General features: G+C 45.7%; 1 protein-coding gene across 6 annotated transcripts in view; it reads right to left on the reverse strand.

The window, feature by feature from the left end:
* NBEAL2 (neurobeachin like 2) overlaps positions 1-24133 on the reverse strand; it is a 220973-nt gene that overhangs the window by 131117 nt on the left and 65723 nt on the right. For 5 of the 6 annotated variants that reach the window (XM_081834115.1, XM_081834113.1, XM_081834111.1 and 2 more), the window contains exons 2-5: positions 16433-16521; positions 9838-10002; positions 2902-2983; positions 1972-2096 (exon numbers count right to left, since the gene is read on the reverse strand). In XM_081834115.1, coding sequence (XP_081690241.1) covers positions 1972-2096; positions 2902-2983; positions 9838-10002; positions 16433-16521 — 461 coding nt within the window. Of the gene's footprint in view, positions 1-1971; positions 2097-2901; positions 2984-9837; positions 10003-11971; positions 12065-16432; positions 16522-24133 lie in introns of those variants that run through there. The other variant, XM_081834116.1, reaches the window with a different exon arrangement.

Genomic DNA, 24133 nt, shown 5'->3' on the forward strand with positions numbered 1-24133 from the left:
CTTTCTCCGGCTTCGTGGCAAGACCCCAGCGAAACGGCAACTGTATAATCAGCCAAGAAACTCAACCGCCTGGCAGCCTCCTTTGGGAAGAATTTAATTTAATTTTTAATTTGTACACTGCCTGTCAATATCACACGAGGCAGTTTACAAGCCGACAAAACAGCAAGGATCACACACACCTTAGAACTATCTGATCCAATACAAAAAAGGTCATAACAGAAACATAACTTTAAAATGCATGTTCACAACCTGCAGCGGCGCATCTGCACACGTGTGGGTTGCGATTAGGTGCTTCTGCACATGCGCAAAGCGCAATTTAGTGCTTCTGCGCAACTCAAAAAAACGCCACCTGAAGTGCCTGTTACCCGAGGTATGACTGTAAAGTAACCCTCAATAATCCATCGGAATGTAACGGTGCACAATGAAATTAAATATCAGCAAACAATCATTAACAGAAAGTCAATTGCAATAAATAATTACTAAACTATTAACAATAAAAACAGCAGTGAGTCACAAGGCGTAAAATACCACAACGCATAGAGAACCATGTAAGAGGTTCAAACAGAGAAACAAAGGTACAGTGGTGCCCCGCAAGACAAACGCCTCGCAAGACGGAAAACCCGCTAGACGAAAGAGTTTTCCGTTTTGGAGGCGCTTCGCAAAACGAATTTCCTATGGGCTTGCTTTGCAAGACGAAAATGTCTTGCGAGTTCCTGCGGGTTTCCCCCCCTTTCCCCCCCTTTTTCTAAGCCGCTAAGCCACTTATCCGCTAAGCCAATAAGCCGCTAAAAGCCGCTAAACCGCTAATAGCGCTAATCCGCTAAGCCATCAATGGGCTTGCTTCGCAAGACGAAAAAACCGCTAGACGAAGAGACTCGTGGAACGGATTCTTTTCGTCTTGTGAGGCACCACTGTACTCTTAAAATTGTTGTTTTTTAAAATCCCGGAACTCCTCTCTTCTGGGTTTGGCAGCTGTGCAGCACCAGACCCCCAAGTGATAACCCCAAGGTTGCAGCTATCACCAGATCCTGGTTTAATGACTGAACTGCATGCCAGTGGCCAATGCCTCCTTCCTGACATGCAAGGTCTAAACCCAGAGCAGGGAACCGTCGGCCCTCCAGGTGATGCGGAACTACAACTCCCATCAGCCCCAGCAGGCATGGCTAGTGGCCAGGGATGATGGGAGTTGTAGTTCAGCAGAATCGGCCTGCATAGCTCAGTTGGCTAGAATGTGGTGCCAATAATGCAGGAAGGATAAAAATCAATGATTTTTTTAAAAATCGTTTTTTAAATTTAAATTGGATTTTTAAAATAAAATGCATTTGGAGGACAAATCTTTCTAAAGATAGTTTTCTGTTTAAGTTACATTCTAGTCCAAAGGCTATTCATCAGGAAACAAGGATTTGTTTTAAGTTTTTCATGTGTGCCAAAGTTTTTTCCTTAATTGTTTAACCACATTAGTTAACAGACATGGATACATATGCTATAATGTTATTGTTTTAGTTAAATAAATTGTTTAAATTGTTCTTAAGGCTATGGTTAGTTTTCTCCTTCCAATAACGTACAGCCGAAAAGTTGTCCAAATATAAACAGTGAACTTACTGAACCTCACCATAATTTCATAATTATGTGTCTATGTATTTCTAATAGTATAACTAAATCAGTAATTTCTGATGTAACTGTAAAATCTACTCTGAAAGTTTATCATTCCAAAAATGAAACCTTTCCTCTGGTTGTGAATATTACGATGGTATCAGCAAGAATGAGCCTTTCTGTAAGAAAATGATTTAAATCACTGGCTAGTGATTTAAACCGATTTAATGTAAATCAAATCCACTCTGGAATCACACCAAGGTTGCAGGTTTGATCCGGGTATTCCTGCATTGCAAATAGATGACTCTGGGGTTCCCTCCCAACTCTTACGATTCTATGATCCAGTGGGTCCCCACACCGGTTGTACAATGCACTCACCCGCTCAGCTGCCTCCTCCACGTCTGGTAGGGATCAAAGAGGCATTCATAGAGGTGCAACACGTAGAGAGTTACGTTCTCCAGTTGACTCCGGTAACGCAAATTCTGTCCCTGGGCGTTCTTGAGCTGCCAAGGACACAAGCAGCTCGGTTAATCTGCAGATTGCGAGGTTCCCCCCCTTCATCTCTTGTTCTCCAGAAAGCTTTTTCTCCAACCCAACAGCTAGCCGAAATACATTCATGTCATTAAGCGTGCTTTTGAAGATGTGAAAAGAGCCCTGGGCACTCATTCAATTCATCTGATAACAAGGCCATGAGAGCCACGAGAGGAAAGGAAAAAAGACCGGGCGGGGCGGAGGAAAACGAGCGTGCGACTTGAGTATTTAACCCGAGGTACCACTGTATTGTAATGTGTTTTCTTTTGTGTGTTTTTTCTTTTTTCTATGCTGCATTTGTTATAATTGTGGAAAACTTAATAATTTGGGGGGGGGGGGAGAGAGATGCATACGTGTTGCTCCTGTACAGTGGTACCTCAGGTTAAGCACTTAATTCGTTTTGGAGGTCTGTTCTTAACCTGAAACTGTTCTTAACCTGAAGCACCACTTTAGCTAATGGGGCCTCCTGCTGCCGTCGCGCTGCCAGAGCCCAATTTCTGTTCTCATCCTGAAGCAAAGTTCTTAACCTGAAGCACTATTTCTGGCTTAGCGGAGTCTGTAACCTGAAGTGTCTGTAACCCAAGGTACCACTGTATATAACTTGAAGCAAGCCCTGTCTTTTCTCCATCATCAAATCCATCATTCTTCCCCTTAAGGACTCTGAGCTAGGTATGTGAATTTCATCACCTAACTTGAACCACTTGCTAACTCCTCGGTTCCTAGGAATTTGAAACATGCAGCCCTGCCAAACACACAGGGCGAGGAATTTGAGCTTACCTTCTTCGAATAAGCAGACAGCAAACTGGTCACCTCGTGAATAAACACCGGGGGCCGGTCAGCTTGGACGTTTTCGAGATTCCTGCAAAGAAGCAATAGAGGAGGGATGGGAAACCGTCAAACAACCACAAAGTCCTTTGTCATCTGCAGCCACCAGAGACCCAAGCCAGCTAATTTCTTCACATGCATGCTAATGCACTGCAAAAGAGAGATAATGGTAATATTTATTATGTATGAAGCACCTCGGTACTAGGCGGTAATGAGAGAGTGAGTTAGTTGTCAAAGAGGAGGAGGGGCTGCTGCCCTGCTAATATTTCAGATGCAGAAATTTGCATATAAATTAAGTCGTGAGCCTGAGTGCACAGCCCATGAATTTAGGCGACAGCCAATTTTCTAGCCCTCAAGATCTAGGAAAATTGGAGGTGCTCTTTTTGCAAACGGCATCCGGTACTCCGGACAGTCGGTTCTGCCTGTCTCTCGTTCATAGATGTCAACTTACAGATTTGAAAATAAGGGACCAGCAGCCTCGAAAATAAGGGATCAGCAGCCAAAATAAAGGATTTTGGCTTAGCTTATACAGAAATCCGCCACTGATGGAGCCAGGCTGCTTTGGCTGCCACTGACTGTGTTTTGCAGGGGTTGGACTAGATGATTTTAAGGGTCTACAACTCCCACCAAAGAAGAGGGGCAGACAAAACTGATGAACGATGTCGAGATGGCAAAGCTTGCAGGCAGAATTAGAAACTAGGAAGAGGACCTCTTTAATAAAGAATGGGGAAAGTTTATAATTTATTACATACATTGGTAGGATTGACAGAAAACTTGTAGTAAAAATTTGAACTATGGATGGACAAATGATTTATAAAAATAGAGTTATGAAAGGGATGCAGAGGGGGAAATCACTACATTAAGATGCTGCACTGGTTGGAGGGTATGCTAAGTAGCACGTCGGGGTTGCCGTCGTCCTGGCGCGAGGAGTTCCATCGGCCCTTCCCCGCCCGAGAGAGGGAGGGAGAGAGACTCTCGCCCACGCTGCCCGCGAGCCCGGCATGAGGTGGTTGCGGCGCTGCGGCGGCCGCTGAAGCGCCGCCCTTCTGCGTCCCTCCCTATCCCCTCCTCTTCCTCCTCCCTCAGGCTGCCTCCTCAGCCGCCACCGCTGCCGCCGCCTCTGGCTTCCCCTGGCACCACGGCGGAAGTCTCGCAAGAGAGGGGCTGCCCGCCCACCCGCCGCCACCCGTCTCCTCACGACGCATGCCTGAGGGGGGAAAAGGGAGAGACGGAGACGCGGGAGCTTGTGCGCATGCTCTCTCTCACGGCAGAGGACCCCGAGCCGCTGCTTCCCTCTCGAGCCGGGCGAGCATGAAACCCGGGAAATTTAAGGGACATCATCAATAAGGGACAGCAGCGGGACACGGCGCTGGGATAAGGGAGTTTCCCGCCAAATAAGGGACGGTTGACAGCTATGCTCTCGTTCCGTCACATCCCCTTCCATCAATACAACGCAGAGTCGAAAATACGTAGCAAGTTTGCATGATGATAAGGCTGCAAAACAGGAGAGCAATTTTCTCCATGGGACCATGTTGCTGCTCAAAGGGAAATAATGTTTGTGCATGCGTGTTAATATCAATACACAACTATGCAGAATTAGGCAAATTAAGAGGAAGGATTTGAAACCTGCAGGGTCAGAGATTCTTAGAGGACTGGAGTAAATATATGAACGATTTGAAAAGTAATTGTGATGAACAGATGATGCTTGTAGGTTTGCAGGAAGTTTTGTAAGGTGGATTATTTGAAATGTTACAAGAAAGGCTATGAAAAGACTTATTAGTTAAGGACAATGAAATGCGATATAGAAATTAAAAAATACAGAATGAGTGATAAAGAATGGAAAATCATTAGAGGTGCTGACAGAAGTCTAAAATATCGTGTAAGATGACAAGGTACGTTGTATGATTGTTGGAACTGATATGTTAAAATACCAATAAAAATGTGTATATCTCTATATATAAAAATCAAGATCAACACACACACACAAAAGGCAAATGGGTACATGATGCAGTTCTTGGTTCTGTTCCCGCCAGTGAGAAAATTACTGGAGCTGCTTTAGCTTAAACTGCCCTCTTTTCAATAGCAACTGCTCCCTCCAGCCCAAGAACCCTAAATATATTTAAGCTGAATGCTGAGTAAATGCTCAAAATCCCCCAAGGAAACCCCCCAAAATGCCAGCCCGAAAATTCCCCCAAGCACACTCAATTTGCACACAGCTGTTTTTCACACAGGGGACTCCCCAGAGCCTGGATTCAGTTTTACACAAACTCATAGGCAGCGCAGTCCTCTTTGGGGTTGCCACCTATTCCCTAAGCTGGGCTCCAGTCCTTTTCAGTAGGTGAAGCCCCCCCCCCCCAAGGAAGATAAGAAAAGCTTTTTCAAGGCACAAGAGCCCTGTTGAGGAAGAGAACAACCGAAAACCCTATAGCCTGACACTCACAACCTGCATAGCTCAGTTGGGTAGAACGTGGTTGCAGGTTCGATACCCGCATGGGACAACTTCATATTCCTGCACAGTGGATAAAAATCATTTTTAAAAAAAAATGAGATTTTTTTATTTAATTTTTTAAAAAATTGGATTTAAATGACCAAACCGCGGGAGGCAGTGGAAGACAGGAGTGCCTGGCATGCTCTGGTCCATGGGGTCACGAAGAGTCGGACACGACTAAACAACACCACCACCTCGGGTTACATATGCTTCAGGTTACAGACTCCACTAACCCAGAAATAGTACCTCGGGTTAAGAACTTTGCTTCAGGATGAGAACAGAAATTGCACAGTAGCAGGAGGCCCCATTAGCTAAAGTGGTGCTTCAGGTTAAGAACAGTTTCAGGTTAAGAATGGACCTCCAGAACGAATTAAGTTCTTAACCCGAGGTACCACTGTATTTTAATATTCTGTTGAAAGCTGTCCACATGGGCAGGGTATAAATTAATAATAATAATAATAATAATAATAATAATAATAATAATAATAATAATTACTCTCTCATCCAAAGGGCGCTGCACTCTGTGCCTCCTCTTCTCATGCCTCTGAGGAAGAGACAGCATAAAACTCATTTGTCCTACCAAGCCGTCCTGCCCCGAATCGACCTTTTCTGGCCCCTCGCCCGCTTTGGTTTCCAGCAGCTCGGAGCCTGGGCCATGCCTCACCGTGCCAATAACCAGCTATCGCTCTACTATCAAAGCTCCCTTTCCTTCCTCCCTCCCTCCTGGCCGGAGTCCCAGCCCACCTCCAGCTGCTCTGTTGTCGCTGAAGATCTGGGGCAGCTCTGCTTCCCTGGCTCCCCCCTCTTTAAAAAAAAAAACTACACAAAAAAGTGCGGGCTATTCTGGGTCTGGTGTGATGCAAAGCCATGTTCGCGCTCTCTTCCTGTGAGGTCTGCGAGCCAGAGATAAGGACCGGCTGATAATTGCTCTTCTCGCACAGTTACAAAAAACTCCCGGGGGCCAGCAGAGACCTGAAATGAAATTCCCCAGGAGAGGGGTCTTGGCTGCAAGTGCCGTTATTAATAGTGGGGCCAAGAATGCCTTTGAAGTAGGCCTGCGGTGGACTTTGAGAAAGGGGGGGGGAGGAGTTTGCACACCTGCCCTTTCTGGACCTCTGCAGCATCCCCACTGAAACGAGCCTCTTTGCTTAGCCGCCCTGGGCGACTGGCACTCTCTGGAATTGTGCCTGGAACAGGCAACTTGGACGTGATTCAGGAGCAGAGATTTGCCTACACGGAATAATGGCATTTACTCAGGGCTTCCAGCCAAGGCCAGGCTAACCGGCTGTGTCCACCCAGGCCCCCTACCCACCCACCGCTTTAGGGGCAAGGTGTAGACTGCCTGTTTTCTTCGGTGAATTATTTTTGTGTGGACCAGGCCAAGGGGAGATATTTTCTTCTGTGCGCACGAGAAAATATTCTAAACCCACATCCGCTTATCGAGCCTGCTCTTGTTGTTGTTGTTGTTTAGTCGTGTCCGCCTCTTCGTGACCCCCTGGACCAGAGCACGCCAGGCACTCCTGTCCCACCATCTCGTCCTCTGTCGTCCCCTTCTCCTTGTGCCCTTCATCTTTCCCAGCATCAGGGTCTTTTCCAGGGAGTCTTCTCTTCCCATGAGGTGACCAAAGTATTGGAGCCTCAGCTTCAGGATCTGTCCTTCTAGTTAGCACTCAGAGCTGATTTCCTTCAGAATGGATCGGTTTGATCTTCTTGCAGTCCATGGGACTCTCAAGTGTCTCTTCCAGCACCAGAATCCAAGGTACCACTATACTATAATCTATTCAGTATTAAAAGCTTCCCTAAACAGGGCTGCCTTCAGATGTCTTCTAAAAACTGGTAGTTGATCTTCTCTTTGACATCTGGTGGGAGGGCGTTCCACAGGGCGGGTGCCACCACCGAGAAGGCCCTCTGCCTGGTTCCCTGTAATGTGGCTTCTCGCAGGGAGGGAACCGCCAGAAGGCCCTCGGAGCTGGACCTCAGTGTCCAGGCAGAACAATGGGGGTGGAGACGCTCCATCAGGTAGCGTTGAGAGGTAGAGCGAGATTTACAGCATCTCTGCAGCTGGTTTACGACTTTGCAAGCCGAGGCAGGTGATAAAACTGAGTACAGGAACAAACACAGAGCACGGAGGTCCACAACAATGTCACTCCTATTATCCAAAGTGATCTCAAAACACACACACAGAGCCAAAACTCTATTCATTATGGGGAGGAAACGTAGCTCATAGCCTCCAACATTCCTCCAATGAAAATACAGTGGTACCTTGGTTTTCAAACTTACCGTATTTTTCGCCCTATAGGATGCACTTTTTCCCCTCCAAAAATGAAGGGGAAATCTGGATGCGTCCTATGGGGCGAATGCAGGCTTTCTCTGAAGCTTGGAGAGCGAGAGGGGTCGGTGCACACTGACCCCTCTCGCAGGGCTCCCCACGCTGCGGATAGCAGCCTGCCGCCCAGCGCGCGGGGCACCCTGAAGCAGAGCGCCCCGCGCGCCGGACAGACATCGGCCACCCCCACAAGCTCGGGGGACAGCAGGGAGGCGCAGCGCCGCCATCCCGCTGTTCCTCGACCTGGTTCAGTTTCCCCGACCTGCTTTTGGGGGGGAAATAAAGGGGAAAAAATTTCCTTTATTTCCCCCCCAAAAAACTAGGTGCGTCCTATGGGACGGAGCGTCCCATGGTACGAAAAATACGGTAATCTGTTCCAGAAGTCCATTCCAAAACCGAAGCATTCGAAAACCAAGGCGTGCTTTCCAATAGAAAGTAATGCAAAACGGATTAATCCGTTGCAGACTTTTAAAAGCAACCCCTGCTCGGTGGTGGCACCCAACCTGTGGAACGCCCTCCCATCAGATGTCAAGGAAATAAACAACTATCTGACTTTTAGAAGACATCTGCTGGCCGCCCTGTTTAGGGAAGTTTTGAATGTTTGATGTTTGATTGTGCTTTTAATATTCTGTTGGGAGCCGCCGAGAGCGGCTGGGGAAACCCAGCCAGATGGGTGGAGTATAATAATAATAATAATAATAATAATAATAATAATAATTATTATTATTATTATTATTATTATTATTATTATTATCATCTTCCCAAAATGGGTCTGCCTTTGGATGTCTATGAAAAGTCAGAAGATAACAGAGGACAAGCAACCAAGAGAAAAGTATTCTTATATGCAACAGCTGCTGCCAGAATACTTATAGCAAAAAAATTGGAAAGGGGGGGGGGAATCCCATCTGTTTGAGAGTGGCAAGTCAAATTTTGTGAATATATAGTTTCTGCTACACTCACGGCAGCGATAAGAGGACAAGCGCAAAAATTAATTGAAGAATAGGATTGTACAAAGGAGTATATGAGAAAACATTGTTCTGGAACAAAAACAGTGGTACCTTGGGTTACAGACACCTCAGGTTACAGACACTGCTAACCCAGAAATAGTACCTCGGGTTAAGAACTTTGCTTCAGGATGAGAACAGAAATCGTGGCACGGCGGCAGTGGGAGGCCCCATTAGCTAAAGTGGTGCTTCAGGTTAAGAACAGTTTCAGGTTAAGAACAGACCTCCGGAACGAATTAAGTATGTAACCAGAGGTACCACTGTATATTGATATGCAATGAATAAAGTTTACAGGGTAGAAATATTGAGGAAATGGATAGAAGTGGAATAAAAACAGTGTAATATTAATAACACAATGAATAAAACAAGAATAAGGGAAAGAGGTCAAACATTGGTGGAGGGAAGTCTATGTTTTTATGTATTTTTTGGTGCATCCTTTTTATTTTATTTTATTTTATTTTATTTTGTGTAATTTGCTGTTTTTCCTTTTTTGCTTGTGATATTGTTTGCAAGATTAAAGGAAAGAGGTCAAACATGGGTGGAGGGAAGTCTATGTTTTTATGCATTTTTTGGTGCGTCCTCTTTGTTTTATTTTTTCTTCTGCGTAATTTGTTATTTTTCCTTTTTTGCTTGTGATATTGTTTGGTTTTGTTAAAGGTAAAGGGACCCCTGACCATTAGGTCCAGTCGTGGCCGACTCTGGGGTTGCCTCATCTCTCTTTATTGGCCGAGGGAGCCGGCGTACAGCTTCTGGGTCATGTGGCCAGCATGACTAAGCCGCTTCTGGCGAACCAGAGCAGTGCACGGAAATGCCGTTTACCTTCCCGCCGGAGTGGTACCTATTTATCTACTTGCACTTTGATGTGCTTTCGAACTCCTAGGTTGGCAGGAGCAGGGACCGAACAACGGGAGCTCTCCCAGTTGTGGGGATTCGAACCGCCGACCTTCTGATCGGCAAGTCCTAGGCTCTGTGGTTTAACCCACAGCGCCACCCGCGTCCCTCTGCAATTCAATAAAGTATTTTTAAAAAATAAAATAAAATAAAAGTCAGAAGATGAGAACAACGCCTACCTGCAAATGATGATGAAGAACTTGATCAGCAAGAGGGCCTGGTTGAGGCCTGCCTCAGCCACCTCCTGGCGAGAGATCTGGTTCACACAAGACGTCAGCTGCTGGGTCAGGGTCTGCAGGACGTCGCAGGGGAGCAGCGGGATCTCGGAGACAGAGTCCTCCGGCCTGCAAAAAAAGGGCATAAAAAATAAGTTTGCAAACTCCTCTTCGTGGAAATCAGTCCTTGAGAACATCGCTGCCTTCCGAAGTTACCCAGGTGGGTAAAAACTGGCTTAGCCCACGACGCCATGGGCTCACTCTGCTAAATCTGCTCCAGAGGGGTGTTCTAATAATAATAATAATAATAATAATAATAATAATAATAATAATAATAATTTATTTATTTATACTCCGCCCACCTGGCCGGACTTCCCCATCCACTCTGGGTGGCTTCCAATAGAACACTAAAATACAATAATCTATTAAACATTAAAAGCTTCCCTAAACAGGGCTGCCTTCAGATGTCTTCTAAAAGTCTGGTAGTTGTTTTTCTCTTTGACATCTGGCGGGAGGGCGTTCCACAGGGCGGGTGCCACCACCGAGAAGGCCCTCTGCCTGGTTCCCTGTAGCCTCACTTCTCACAGGGAGGGAACCGCCGGAAGGCCCTTGGTGCTGGACCTCAGTGTCCGGGCAGAACGATGTGGGTGGATACGCTCCTTCAGGGATACTGGGCCGAGGCCGTTTAGGGCTTTCAAGGTCAGCATCCATACTGTGAATTGTGCTCGGAAACATACTGGGAGCCAGTGTAAGTCTTTCAAGACCGGTGTTAGGTGGTCCCGGCGGCCACTCCCAGTCACCTGTCTAGCTGCCGCATTCTGGATTAATTGCAGTTTCCGGGTCACCTTCAAAGGTAGCCCCATGTAGAGTGCATTGCAGTAGTCCAGGTGGAAGATAACCAGAGCATGCACCACTCTGGCGAGACAGTCTGCGGGCAGGGAGGGTCTCATCCTGCATACCAGATGGAGCTGGTAGACAGCCGCCCTGGACACAGAATTGACCTGCGCCTCCATGGACAGCTGTGAGTCCAGAATGACTCCCAGGCTGCGCACCTGGTCCTTCAATGGCACAGTTACCCCATTCAGGACCAGAGAGATGCTATAAGGAGAAAAAGCTACACTCCCTGGCAGAAGGAGGTACAAAAATGGGATTAACAGGCAAGTCTTCTTCCAAGGCATCTGGGCAGTGGAAAAAGAGCTTCTTATTATTATTAATGATAATATACCACCCTTCATCCATAGATCTCATGGCAGTTTTAAACACAAAATTACAGCATAAAGGACACAAAACGCGTAACAAAAACAAGAACAAAGCAAAAAACCCCCACCCCAATTCCACATCACATTTTAAAAGGACAAAGCAAGCTGATGGACTATGCCGAAATGGCAAAGCTGACTGGAAAACTAAGATGACAAAAAATTTACAAAAGAATGGGGAAAAATTATAAGCTATTTAAGAGACCACTGTAAGCAGATGGAAACATTGGGAGGATTTTGATTTCGCTTGTAGTGCAAGAAATTGCCATGGAAAATACAGATTGATATAACAGAGTATGGAAGAAGATGGTTTTAAATGTTTAAAATGGGACTCCAGGGAGTGGGGGAGGGGGGAGAGTCCTGAGATTCTGTACAGTGGTACCTTGGGTTACAAACGCTTCAGGTTACAGCCTCCGCTAACCCAGAAATAGTGCTTCAGGTTAAGAACTTTGCTTCAGGTTGAGAACAGAAATCGTGCTCCGGCAGTGCAGAGGCAGCGGGAGGCCCCATTAGCTCAAGTGGTGCTTCAGGTTAAGAACAGTTTCAGGTTAAGAACAGACCTCCGGAACGAATTAAGGACTTAACCCGAGGTACCACTGTATATGGGTATGTATTTGAATTTTTTAAAATATCAACTTTGTAAAAATGATTTCAAACAAAAATAAAAATAAAAGGGCATCGGATGTCAACCAGCCCAAGACCTGGAATGTTTTAAATTTGTTGTTAGCCGCCCAGAGCCTGGTTTTGAACCGGGAAGGGCGGGGTATTAATAATAATAATAATCATCAGCATCAGCATCATTATTTTCGCCTAAAGGTGTATATTTAAGGTGCCAGCCGAACCTCCTTGGGGAGAGCATCCCATAAACAGGACAGTGGCAAGGAAGTTTTTTTTCCATCCAGACCGCTTCATTCCTTTCAGGAGTCACAAAAACAAAGGTGGTTCAAGTGATACCCATCGTACGGTCGGCAGTAAAGTCAAAGGGGCTTCCAGGTAGCGGTTTAACGGTCAACCCCTCTTCCCAGGGAACTCTGGGAATTGTAGTTCAGTGACGGAGATAAGGCTCTCTCCCAGAAACACCCAGCACCTTCAACAAGAGATTTTGGGTTTTCAGGGGCGGGAGGAGCGGGACCATAAACCGTTTCCGGGACAGAAATTGCGCATCACATAAACAGAGCAGGAAGGGCCTAAATTCACCGATCCAAGCCCCCTAGCCATCCACCAATACTTTGAAGATGAAGAAAAGAAAAAAAAAAACCCCAAAAACAGCACACATTTTTCTGCAAAGATGGGATGCAAAGCTGGAAGAGGTGCTTGCAGGATATATAACCAAACAATAAGATCAGATAAGTCAATACAGTGGTGCCTTGGTTCTCAAACTCTGAAAACCCGGACATAAGTGTTCTGGTTTTCGAATGTTTTTCTAAAGCCGAACGTCCGACGCGGCTGTCGGTCATTGTTTCCAGGGCACCTGCACCAATCAGAAGCCGTGCCTTGGTTTTCGAACATTTCGGAAGTCAAACAAACTTCTGGAACGGATTAAGTTTGGCACTTTTGTTTTTGCTATTTATTTTGCATTTTTGTTTTTGAGGCTTTTTCAATTAGTTTGTTTTCGTGGCTGTGTGGAACCCAGTTCCGCTACGGACTGATGGATTGTGTGTGTGATACTGCAGAAATGGACAAAAGCCCCCCATCCAAACAATGACTATCATCAGTACAGGTAAGAATTTTTTATTATTTTTTTTAATTTTTATCATCTACAATACTGTCTTATTTATTTTATAGTACAGTGCATTGATTATTGCTTTCATTTTATGGATCCATGGTCTCGTTAGAGAGTAAAATCCATGTGAAATTGCTGTTTTAGGGGGTTTTTTTAAAAGACTGGAACGGATTAATCCATTTTGCATTACTTTCTATGGGAAGGCGCGCTTTGGTTTTGGAACGCTTTGGTTTTGGAACAGACTTGCGGAACGGATTAAGTTTGAGTACCAAGGTACTACTGTATAATATGTACTCCCCACCTTCTCTCTCTCTCTCAGACACACACACACACACACATATCTCCTACTCAGAACCTGCGGTAAACTACACCATAGATGGATCCCCTCCAGCAACTGTCGCAACAGGCAGTTGTGTGTGTGACAACACAACGGCAGTGTGGAAACCAGGAAGTGTGCTAATCAGAGGCTGAGGGAACGCACAAATTGTGCTGGGAACAGAAAAGGAGAGTCCTTAAGACGAGGTCTCGAGACAAGCGATTTCCACCAAGGGCATTTGGGTGTTTTTTCACACGCCTGCAAGCATTGCTCGCCACGCAGGAAAGTCATGCCTTAAGCAGGCCCAATGAGCCAAGGCAGGAACCGCAATCGTGCTTGCCAAAGATAGGGTTGCCACATTTCAGAAAGTGAAAATCCGGACGCAAAAGCCTTTTTTGTCTTTCCCGTGCCCAAAGCTGCCGAGCTTTTCTTGCAAAATCTCAAACAAAATCCAAGTTTTTAAGGTATTTTTATAAGGAAAATTGTTTGATATGGGTTGCCATACACCTGGGTTTCCCTGGACATTAAAACCGATTTTTGAAAATTCTGCCTGGACGCCATTTTTGACGGACGAATCCCAGCTATGTCTGGGAAATTATGGACATATTGCAGCCGTGGCCAAAAGAGGGTGATGCTAGTTTGGAGGTTCTAGCAGGGGAGCGCAGCTATCGTATACCCTTGACCGAAGAACGGTACACTCCTTCTATCTGGGATGGTCGTCCTCTTCCACCGAGCGCGCAGCTTCGGGAGGGACGCACATGGAGCGGTGAGGGAGGAAGGGGACACCCGCCTAGCCAGCCAGATCAGCCGAATCAACCCTGGCGATCAATGGGGTGACAGATGTCGCAGCCAGATCGCCCTCACTTCCGGGTTGGCGCCATCGCCGAATGGCGGACTCCCTCCGAGCTCCGGAGGGAGTCTGCTCGGCAGGGGCTGGGTCCTACCGCACCGGCGATGCGGGGACCCTTAAAAACCACGGCCAGAGGAGGCCGTGGACATGGAGACTCGGCTGGCACCGTTAGCGCCCTCCCGACTCGTGAAGGAGCCTTTTTAAAGGCTCCGGATCGAGTGCCAGGGAGAAGCGTGGTGCTTGAGTTCTCTGCTATCCCTGCCGAGCGCAGCCGCATGCCATCCGGCGGAGAGCGCTGACTTCTTCTATTGAAAATTTGGATCTAAAAGAAGAACCCGTGAGTAATTGGAATATGGACTAAAAAAAGGGGACAAATTTTTAAAATTTGGAGCGAACGGGGGAGGTGGAAAAAAGGAAGTCAGCCCCCCCCCCCCCGAAATTGTAGAAGAGCCAAAACAAAGGAATGGATAACTAAGATCGAGAGTAACCTTATTTCACCGAATTAGCAACTTCGCGAGGGAAATTTATAAGATTGAGCCGGAGGAGAAAAGTGGAATTTGTATTAAAAAGCAACACCCCCCCCCCCGGAATCCCTGGAGCGATTCGTGAAAATGCCTGGAGAAGAGTAACGGAGGTTTTGACAGGTTTTGACAGCTGTCAAGGAGCTGTCAAAACGGAAGAATGTAACAGAGACTTGGTTATGGACTTTGCCGGTTACATTTGATATAAGTTGGGTATAAATTGTTTCAAATTGTTCAAATAAGGATAAACAAGCTATTTGGACTGGTGGATGGGCTTTGGAAGGGAACTTTGTTACGGGAATCCATCTAGAGGAGCTGAGGGATATTGCATGTGTTTTTGACAGGAAACTTGTGCAGTTGAATAGAACTTTTAATCTCCTGGGAAACTGCAAAAATGGAACACTATTTTGTCTACAGAGGTCTACACACTACAGGAAACAATGGAACTATCTGTTGGAAAATGAAAGGATCATGATGTAATGTTTTGTTCCTGAACAACAAGCCTCTGCAGGGATATTAGAAACTTTTGGAGAAAGAACATTTCTGTGGGAGAACAGAGAAACAAAAAGGAGGAGAATGGCCGACAAGAATAAGGAAATAACAAGAACTGGACAGAAATGGGAAAGGGGATATTTGGGATATCCAGATTTGACAAGCCTATGGATTTAAAATTGGAGTTTCTACTCCTGGATATAAAAATCTGGATAGAAGAAATGGACCCTCTTCTCGTTAGACTTCTTTTAGGATTGGACATTCGTAATTTAATGATTGGACATTCGCAATTAATAAGACTGGCAAAGAATCAGAGGGATGTGGGTTTAACGCAATGTGGGAACTCCAGGAAGATATTAGAGATGGAGGGCTAGGAGGAACGTAACAGGGGAAAAAGGGGAGGGAAAGTTGGAATCCAAAGGTTGTAAAATTATTATTTAATTTTATGTTGTTGTTGTTGTTGTTTTTTTTGTATTATGTTTGAAAGGGGGAAACTCGTGGAAGAGAATAAATCGATCTTAGGGGGATGGGAATTACGTTAAACTGGGTAATGGAGGATGATTGCAATTTGGGGATAAGAATTTGTTGAACCTAATTGTTTATTTGGAAGATTTGAAATACATGAGGGGGTGGGGAGGGGAAGTCCTAGTTATTGGAAAAAGTTTATAAATTGGATTTAATTTGTTTTAATTTGGAAAACCTTAATAAAAATTATTTAAAACAAAAACAAAAGAGGGTGATGCTAACAGGCCAAGCTGGGAATAGCCCTCCTGTTGGGCAAATGGGATACAATGGTACCTCTGGTTAAGTACCGTATTTTTTGCTCTATAAGACTCATTTTTTCCCTCCTAAAAAGTAAGGGGAAATGTGTGTGTGTCTTATGGAGCGAATACAGCGATCCCTCTTGCTGTTCTGGCTTCTGAGATTCAGAATATTTTTTTTCTTGTTTTCCTCCTCCAAAAACTAGGTGTGTCTTATGGTCTGGTGCGTCTTATAGAGCGAAAAATACGGTACTTACTTTGTTCCAGAGGTCTGTACTTAACCTGAAACTGTTCCTAACCTGAAGCACCACTTTAGCTAATGGGGCCTCCTGCTGCCGCTGGAGCACAATTTCTGTTCTCATCCTGAAGCAAAGTTCTTAACCTGAAGCACTATTTCTGAGTTAGCGGAGTCTGTAACCTGAAGCATATGTAACTCGAGGTACCACTGTACTTCCCCAAGCACTAGCTAAACCAAATGGCATCAAGAGCTGCTTGCTATTATATTACGAGGAAAGTATGCCTAGTTTCATCGCCTAATTTCCATTCCGCCCCCATCTTCCATCTCACCCTCATGTGCCGGAAGGGAATCCTATCCACCAACATTGTTGGACCAGCAAAGCACAAGATGCATTCTACTTACCTCCTTGGTTCCATCGAATGTACGGTGATGATCTTCTCAAAATTTGCGACGAACGCTTCCAGCCACTGCTGCAGGTACGCCAAGTCCTTCTGGAAGAAGAAAGGAAGGAGAAGAAGCGATTAGAAAGTGTAATCCCCTTCTGTCGCAAAGCCAAAATATCCCAGGCTGCAAGCCCTCGCTGGGCTAATGTCAAAGCTCATTCAGTTAGGAGGACATTGATTAAGATCCGAAGCTATAGGGCAGGGTAGGCAACCGACAGCATCTTAAAAAGCAGAGACATCACCTTGCCAACAAAGGTCCGTATAGTTCAAGCTATGGTTTTCCCAGTAGTGATGTATGGAAGTGAGAGCTGGACCATCAAGAAGGCTGATTGCCGAAGAATGGATGCTTTTGAATTCTGGTGCTGGAGGAGACTCTTGAGAGTCCCATGGACTGCAAGAAGATCCAACCTCTCCATTCTGAAGGAAATCAGCCCTGAGTGCTCACTGGAAGGACAGATCGGGAAGCTGAGACTCCAGTATTTTGGCCACCTCATGAGAAGAGAAGACTCCCTGGAAAAGACCCTGATGCTGGGAAAGATGGAGGGCACAAGGAGAAGGGGAAGGCAGAGGACGAGATGGTTGGACAGTGTTCTCGAAGCTACCAGCATGAGTTTGACCAAACTGCAGGAGGCAGTGGAAGACAGGAGTGCCTGGCGTGCTCTGGTCCATAGGGTCACAAAGAGTCAGACACGACTAAACAACAACAACAAGGCAACGTAAGGCCCATGGGCCACAAGCGGCCCACGGGGGTCGTTTAACTAGCTCACAAGCTGTCCCTGCCTCCTAGGGATCTTAGATCAAGAAATAAGAAAAGACAACTGGAAATTATTTGTGTATGCAACAACAGTGGCAAGAATTCTACTAGCACAAGCTTGGAAGAAGAAACCCCGACGAAAGAACAGGGGCAAGAGAAACTCATGGAATATGCAGAATTAGCAAAATTAACAGATAAATTACATGAAAGGGACAACAAAGACATTTCAAGCGAATGGGAACCATTTACAATATATATGAGACAACATGAAGAGTTGGACTCATTGACACGGTTTGAATAAATATTCACAAATGTATATAATAAAAAATTGGTGTAAAGGTATTAGGAATTAATTGGGGAGATAATACGCAGGATGAATAAATTGAAAGTAAAACAAAGTGGAAGTATGAGGGAAGCAGGAAAAATGGAAGATACTTCATAAAGGATGTATATATTGAAAAACCAATAAAAGCTATTTAAAACAAAGAACAAAAGAAAAAGACTTGTTCATTTAAAATTGCTCCCCACCCAGTCGCTCATCACCACAATGAGCCAAATCTGATTAGCTGCAACGATCAGCACACACACGAGTTTACTAATGTCTCGGAACATCAGTCAAATATTATGCCATGACATCACCCAGTTTACTATGTGATCTCTGACTCAGTGGGATCTCGCCCGTACGGTTAAATTCAGGAAGGAGGAGGCGGTGGCAGAGGCAGCACACAGGGCAAACAATTGCACCAAACGATATATAAGGAGAATTTTAATTGTTGCATTTTTGCACCACCCTTCCTCCCAAAGGGAGCCGGGGCAGCGTAAACACAATCCAGAGTAACAAAATAAAACGTTTACACACTCGTATATTTTTTAAAAAGTGCAATAAAGCAATGACAGAAGCGAGAGATAAAAGAAACAATTGCACAATTCTTTTTAGAAAGGGTCCGCTAAATTGCAAGTTTGGATTGGGAAATTGAAGCTTCCGAATACAGTCATACCTTGGGTTGCAAACGTGATCCGTGCGCATAGCTGTAAACCATCCTCTTTTTTGGCAGGAAATTCCCTTATTCCAATGCCTTTTCTCACTGCTATCCCGTATCGTTAGATATCCCGTAGACTGTCCCCGGGACAGGTGAGGCTGCTGATCCCGTATTTTCAAATCTGAAAGTTGACAGCTATGTCCGTGCAAGGAGCACATTTGCAACCCGCAGTCCGCAGCCTGAAGCGCCGCGCTTGCGCGTGACGTCATTTTGTGTTTCTGCGCATGCGCGAGTGCTAAAACCTGGAATTGCAGTCGTACCTCTAGTTGTGAACGGGATCTGTTCCAGAATGCAACCCGCGCATGCGTGTGACATTATTTTGCGCGTCTGCGCATGCGCGAGCAGAGAAACCCGGAAGTAACCCTTTCCGGTATTTCCAGGTTGCTGCAGGACGCAACCTGAAAAGATGTAAGCCGCAGTATTGGCAACCCGAGGTATGACTGTAACCTGTTCCAGTACTTCTAGGTTTGGCGCAGTCCGCAGTCCGCAACCCGAAAACGCGCAACCCACAGCGTTTGTAAGCCGAGGTATGACTGTAGTCAGCGTCAGTGCTATTTTTTTCTAGAAAAAGAGGTGGCAGAACTCACAGTGGCAATGGTGCCCACCTGAGAGGGGCCGGAACTGAGTTCTGGTGAGTTCTGACTGCAAAAAAACCCAACCCTAACCAGTATAGTTTTTGAATTCTGGTGCTGGGGGAGACCCTTGAGAGTCCCATGGACTGCAAGAAGATCAAACCTGTCCATTATGAAGGAAATCAGCCTTGAGTGCTCACTGGAAGGACAGATCATGAAGCTGAGGCTCCAGTACTTTGGCCACCTCATGAGAAGAGAAGACTCCCTGGAAAAGAACCTGATGTTGGGAAAGATGGAGGGCGCAAGGAGAAGGGGACGACAGAGGACGAGGTGGTTGGACAGTGTTCTCGAATCTACCAGCATGAGTTTGGCTAAACTGCGGGAGGCAGTGGAAGATAGGAGTGCCTGGCGTGCTCTGGTCCATGGGGTCACAAAGAGGCGGACACAACTAAACAACAACAACAAAAACCAGTATAGTGACAACACTTGACTCCATCACCCCTTCCCATCCTTCATTCATAGGAAGACCTGCAGAAGTCCTGAACTGATACTTGGAGTTGATGATGTGGGCAAGGATGTCAAAACCAAGAAGACAGAAGTACCGCTGACTGAGAAAACGCCCAGCCCAACAACAGATATACCACCTCTGTGCCCGACTTCACTTTTTTTCCTCTTCACTCCTTATCACCTTTTCCTTTCGTGCTGCGTCTTTCAGCTCGTAAACCTGCAGGAGGAGGTTTTAACCGATTCTCTGCAAGTTCCTCTAGGAGCCGTTTTGGCAGAACAACAGAGTACAAGGGCTTCAAACCAACAAACGTGTTATAGGGCTGGCCGATATATTGATATATCGTCCCAAGGTGGTATGAAGTCCATATCGGGATTTTGGTTTCAGTATTTTTGACCTTACTATATACAGTGGTACCTTGGTTCTCAAACTTAATCCATTCCGGAAGTCCGTTCCAAAACCAAAGCGTTCCAAAACCAAGGCAGGCTTTCCCATAGAAAAGTAATGCAAAAAAGGATTATTCCGTTCCAGACTTCTAAAAACAACCCTTAAAACAGCAATTTGACATGGATTTTACTATCTAACGAGGCCACTGAACCATAAAATGAAAGCAATAAACAATGTACTGCAGTCACACAATCAATCCATCAGTAGCTGAACTGGGTTCCATACAGTCACAGTCACAAAAACAAAACAAAAAAGAGGCGCAAAAACAAAAATGCAAAATAAATAGCAAAGTTATTTTCTCGACGTAACACTCAAATTGGAAGCGTGGCCCTCAAATCAGAAGCGTAACGCTTAAAATGGAGCACGTTCGGCTTCCAAAAAAAGTTCGCAAATTGGAACACTTTCCTCCAAGTTTGCAGTGTTTGGGTTCCAAGTTGTTTGAGTACCAAGGCGTTTGAGAACCAAGGTACCACCTGCAGTGGTACCTCGGGTTAAGAACCTAATTCGTTCTGGAGGTCCATTCTTAACCTGAAACTGTTCTTAACCTGAAGCACCACTTTAGCTAATGGGGCCGCCACGCCGCCAGAGCATGATTTCTGTTCTCATCCTGAAGCAAAGTTCTTAACCTGAGGTACTATTTCTGGGTTAGCGGAGTCTGTAACCTGAAGCGTCTGTAACCCGAGGTACCACTGTATTGCAAATCATGATGTGTGTGTGCGTGCGTCTGTGCGCTCTGCAAAAATCACAATGTGGGGAAAACCGTGAAGCCAGCCAAAGCTTCTCTCGATTCCCTGCTGGTTCAGAGCTCCTCTGCCTCTTGCCGGAAGCAGCAAAACACAAGAATAGTCGCCGGCAAAAATCACGATGTGGGGAAAACCATGAAGTCACTCAGTGCCTCGACATAAAGGTAAAGTAAAGGGGACCCCTGACCATTAGGTCCAGTCATGGCCGACTCTGGGGCTGCGGCGCTCATATCGCTTTACTGGCCGAGGGAGCCGGCGTACAGCTTCCAGGTCATGTGGCCAGCATAACTAAGCCGCTTCTGGTGAACCAGAGCAGCGCATGGAAACGCCGTTTACCTTCCCGCTGGAGTGGTACCTATTTATCTACTTGCACTTTGATGTGCTTTCGAACTGCTAGGTTGGCAGGAGCAGGGAACGAGCAATGGGAGCTCACCCTGTCGTGGACCTTCTGATTTGCAAGTCCTAGGCTCTGTGGTTTAACCCACAGCGCCACCCGTGTCCCATCCTTATTTCAGACATTGTGATATATTGGTATATTGCGATGTTTAGTCTGTGACGTATCATGATGCTGAAAACCAGATATCACCCAGCCGTACTGTGTTGTTTGGGGTTTGCATTCTCTCTAGGGACACTGGTTATTCATAGCATGGGGTGGTTATTCATAGACACTGATGTGAGCCAGCCAAGAAGTGCGTTTTATCAGCTCAGGGCTGGTTTGCAAGCTGCACCCTTTCCTACCGACGAATGACCTAGCCCTGTGAGTTACAACCTAATCGCATCCAGATTAGACGACAGCAACACGTTCTACGTGGGGTTGCTTTTAAAAAGGTGTCCGGAAACTTCGACTGCCATGAATTGCCTCTGTGCTCCACCCAAGCCAATGTTTTTCCGCAAGAATCCCAACAGCGTCAAAGCGGTTCACCAGGAATTTGTGGGGCTCCTCCGCTGAAAAACCACAGCCTACATTCTGTCTGCTCTTGTCTGAGATGATATATTTATTCTCAGGAACAGAAGATTACCTCAGGGCATGAAGACAGGGGCGGGGAACTGAATGACAAAGGGGCTGGACCAAATTCTGGATGAAATTTTACAATGCTTGGAGGTTTTTAGCTCAGGGGGGAAAGACAAGGACAGTGGTACCTTGGTTCTCAAACTTAATCCGTTTTGGAAATCTGTTCCAAAACCAAAGCGTTCCAAAACCAAGGCACGCTTTCCTATAGAAAGTATTGATCCATTCCAGACTTTGAAAAACAACCCCTAAAACTGCAATTTAACATGAATTTTACTATCTAACGAGACCACTGGTCCATAACATGAAAGCAATAAACAATGTACTGCAGTCACACAATCAATCTGTCAGTAGCTGGGCTCCACACAGTCACAAGAACAAAACGAAAAGAGCCGTAAAAACAAAAAGGCAAAATAAATAGCAAAAATAGACAGACCTCAGTGTAACACTCAAATCAGAAGCGTGGCACTCAAAACAGAAGCGTAACACTCAAAATGGAGCATGTTCGGCTTCTGAAAAAAGTTCGCAAACCGGAACACTTACTTCTGGGTTTGCAGTGTTTGGGTTCCAAGTTGTTTGAGTACCAAGGTGTTTGAGAAACAAGGTACCACTGTGCAGTAAAGGGGACCAGAGGCTTATAAAATTATGCACAGAGTGGAGAAAATCTGGGGGGGTTATCTAATGAAGCAGAAGGACAAAAGAAAAGACCTATTCGCACAGCACATTCGATCACATTCTGGCAAATTCTGGTTGCGCAATTAAAGTTGATTGCGCAAGAAACGCACTTCCCCAGAATATCTGAATTTTTTTGTGATATGGAAAGTGATGGGAAAACTATACAAAATGTGGGATAACACTTGCTTTGATGCAACCTTGTCTAGCCTCCCCGCAAACAAATCAGAGTGAATAAGCAACATCATCTCATTTCCCTGAGTCATAAAGGTAAAGGTAAAGGGACCCCTGACCATTAGGTCCAGTCGTGACCGACTCTGGGGTTGCGGCACTCATCTCACTTTATTGGCCGAGGGAGCCGGCGTACAGCTTCCGGGTCATGTGGCCAGCATGACGAAGCCGCTTCTGGCCAACCAGAGCAGCGCACGGAAACGCCGTTTACCTTCCCGTCGGAGTGGTACCTATTTATCTACTTGCACTTTGACGTGCTTTCGAACTGCTAGGTTGGCAGGAGCAGGGACCGAGCAATGGGAGCTCACTCCGTCGTGGGGATTCGAACTGCCAACCTTCTGATCGGCAAATCCTAGGCTCTGTGGTTTAACCCACAGCGCCACCCGCGTCGTCCCCCCCCCCGAGTCATAGTCCCACTCTCTTCTGCCTTGGTCAGACCATACCTGGAATACTGTGTCCAGTTCTGGGCGCCACAATTTAAGAAGGATGTTGACAAGCTGGAAGGTGTGAGACTATAATTCCCATCATCCTTGACCACTGGTCCTGCTAGCTAGGGATCATGGGAGTTGTAGGCCAAAGGTTGAGGAAGCCTGCCTTATGAGGAATGGTTGAAGCCTGGAAAAGAGGAGACTGAGAGGAGATATGATACCCATCTTCCAATATCTGAAGATGGAGATATTGAAGATATGAAGATTGTTCTATATGAAGATTGTTCTATCCTGCTCCAGAGATCAGGATTTGAACCCATGGCTTCAACAGCAGCAGCAAGAATAGGTCATGCTAAGAACTGGAAAGAAAAAAAACTGTCCCAACGAAAGAACAATGGTTGTATAAATTGACAGAGTTTGCAGAATGAGCGAATATGTCAGCCAAAATAAGGAACTGGGGTGAGAGGCAAACAAGGGGTGAATGGGAATACTTTGGAGAATACTTAAAAAGAGAGGATATTAAAACCAATCTGCAAGTAGGGATAATCTCTTGAGCAAGAATTAACAAAACGAAGGAACTGAGGGGAAGGAAACAGGGTAGAGAAATTAACGGATATTCCGCAAACTAAGGTCGCCTAGAAAGTCAAGGAGTGAGAGGCAGGGAAGTCGGTATAGAAACAATGTACGACGAAAGATGTGGAAAATGTAAAGTGGAAAACGCATTTTAAAAAATTACAGTGAGAGAGAAAGATACAATCCATCGTTTTATTGTGTGTAGCCAAAGGCCTTTGTAACGAACAGCAGAGGGCAAGAGAAACCACACAACATAACCTATAAAAGTTTACAGGATAAAAAATTTACAGGATAAAGTTTTAAAATTAGAAAGCATTAGCATAGCCGGAACGGAGCTTTTCAGCTGCCAGGGCAAATTTGACTACCGGGTGCATAATTTGTGGATCTTTATCAGCTAAGAATCTGACAGTCACTCCATGGGGGGGAATCGACCAGAGATCCAGTTAAGAACAGGCGATAAAGAATTTTCTCTGGGCATTACATATATGGGAGAGAGAAAGATGGAAATATGCGAAAAATCTAATGGGCACAACCAAGGAAAGCAATGTATAAGTCCATTTTAGTGTCCTGTTCAGAAGCCTATGCACACAGGTCTTGGGAACACTTGGGGTTCAATCTGAGCCCACCCAGTTTCCCAAACGTATGCAATGTGGGTGTTTTAGGACGTGGGCACGATTTGCCCCCAA

This window comes from Podarcis erhardii (genome assembly GCF_964252035.2).
Source record: "Podarcis erhardii genome assembly, chromosome: 12".
NCBI classification, from domain to species: Eukaryota; Metazoa; Chordata; class Lepidosauria; order Squamata; family Lacertidae; genus Podarcis; species Podarcis erhardii.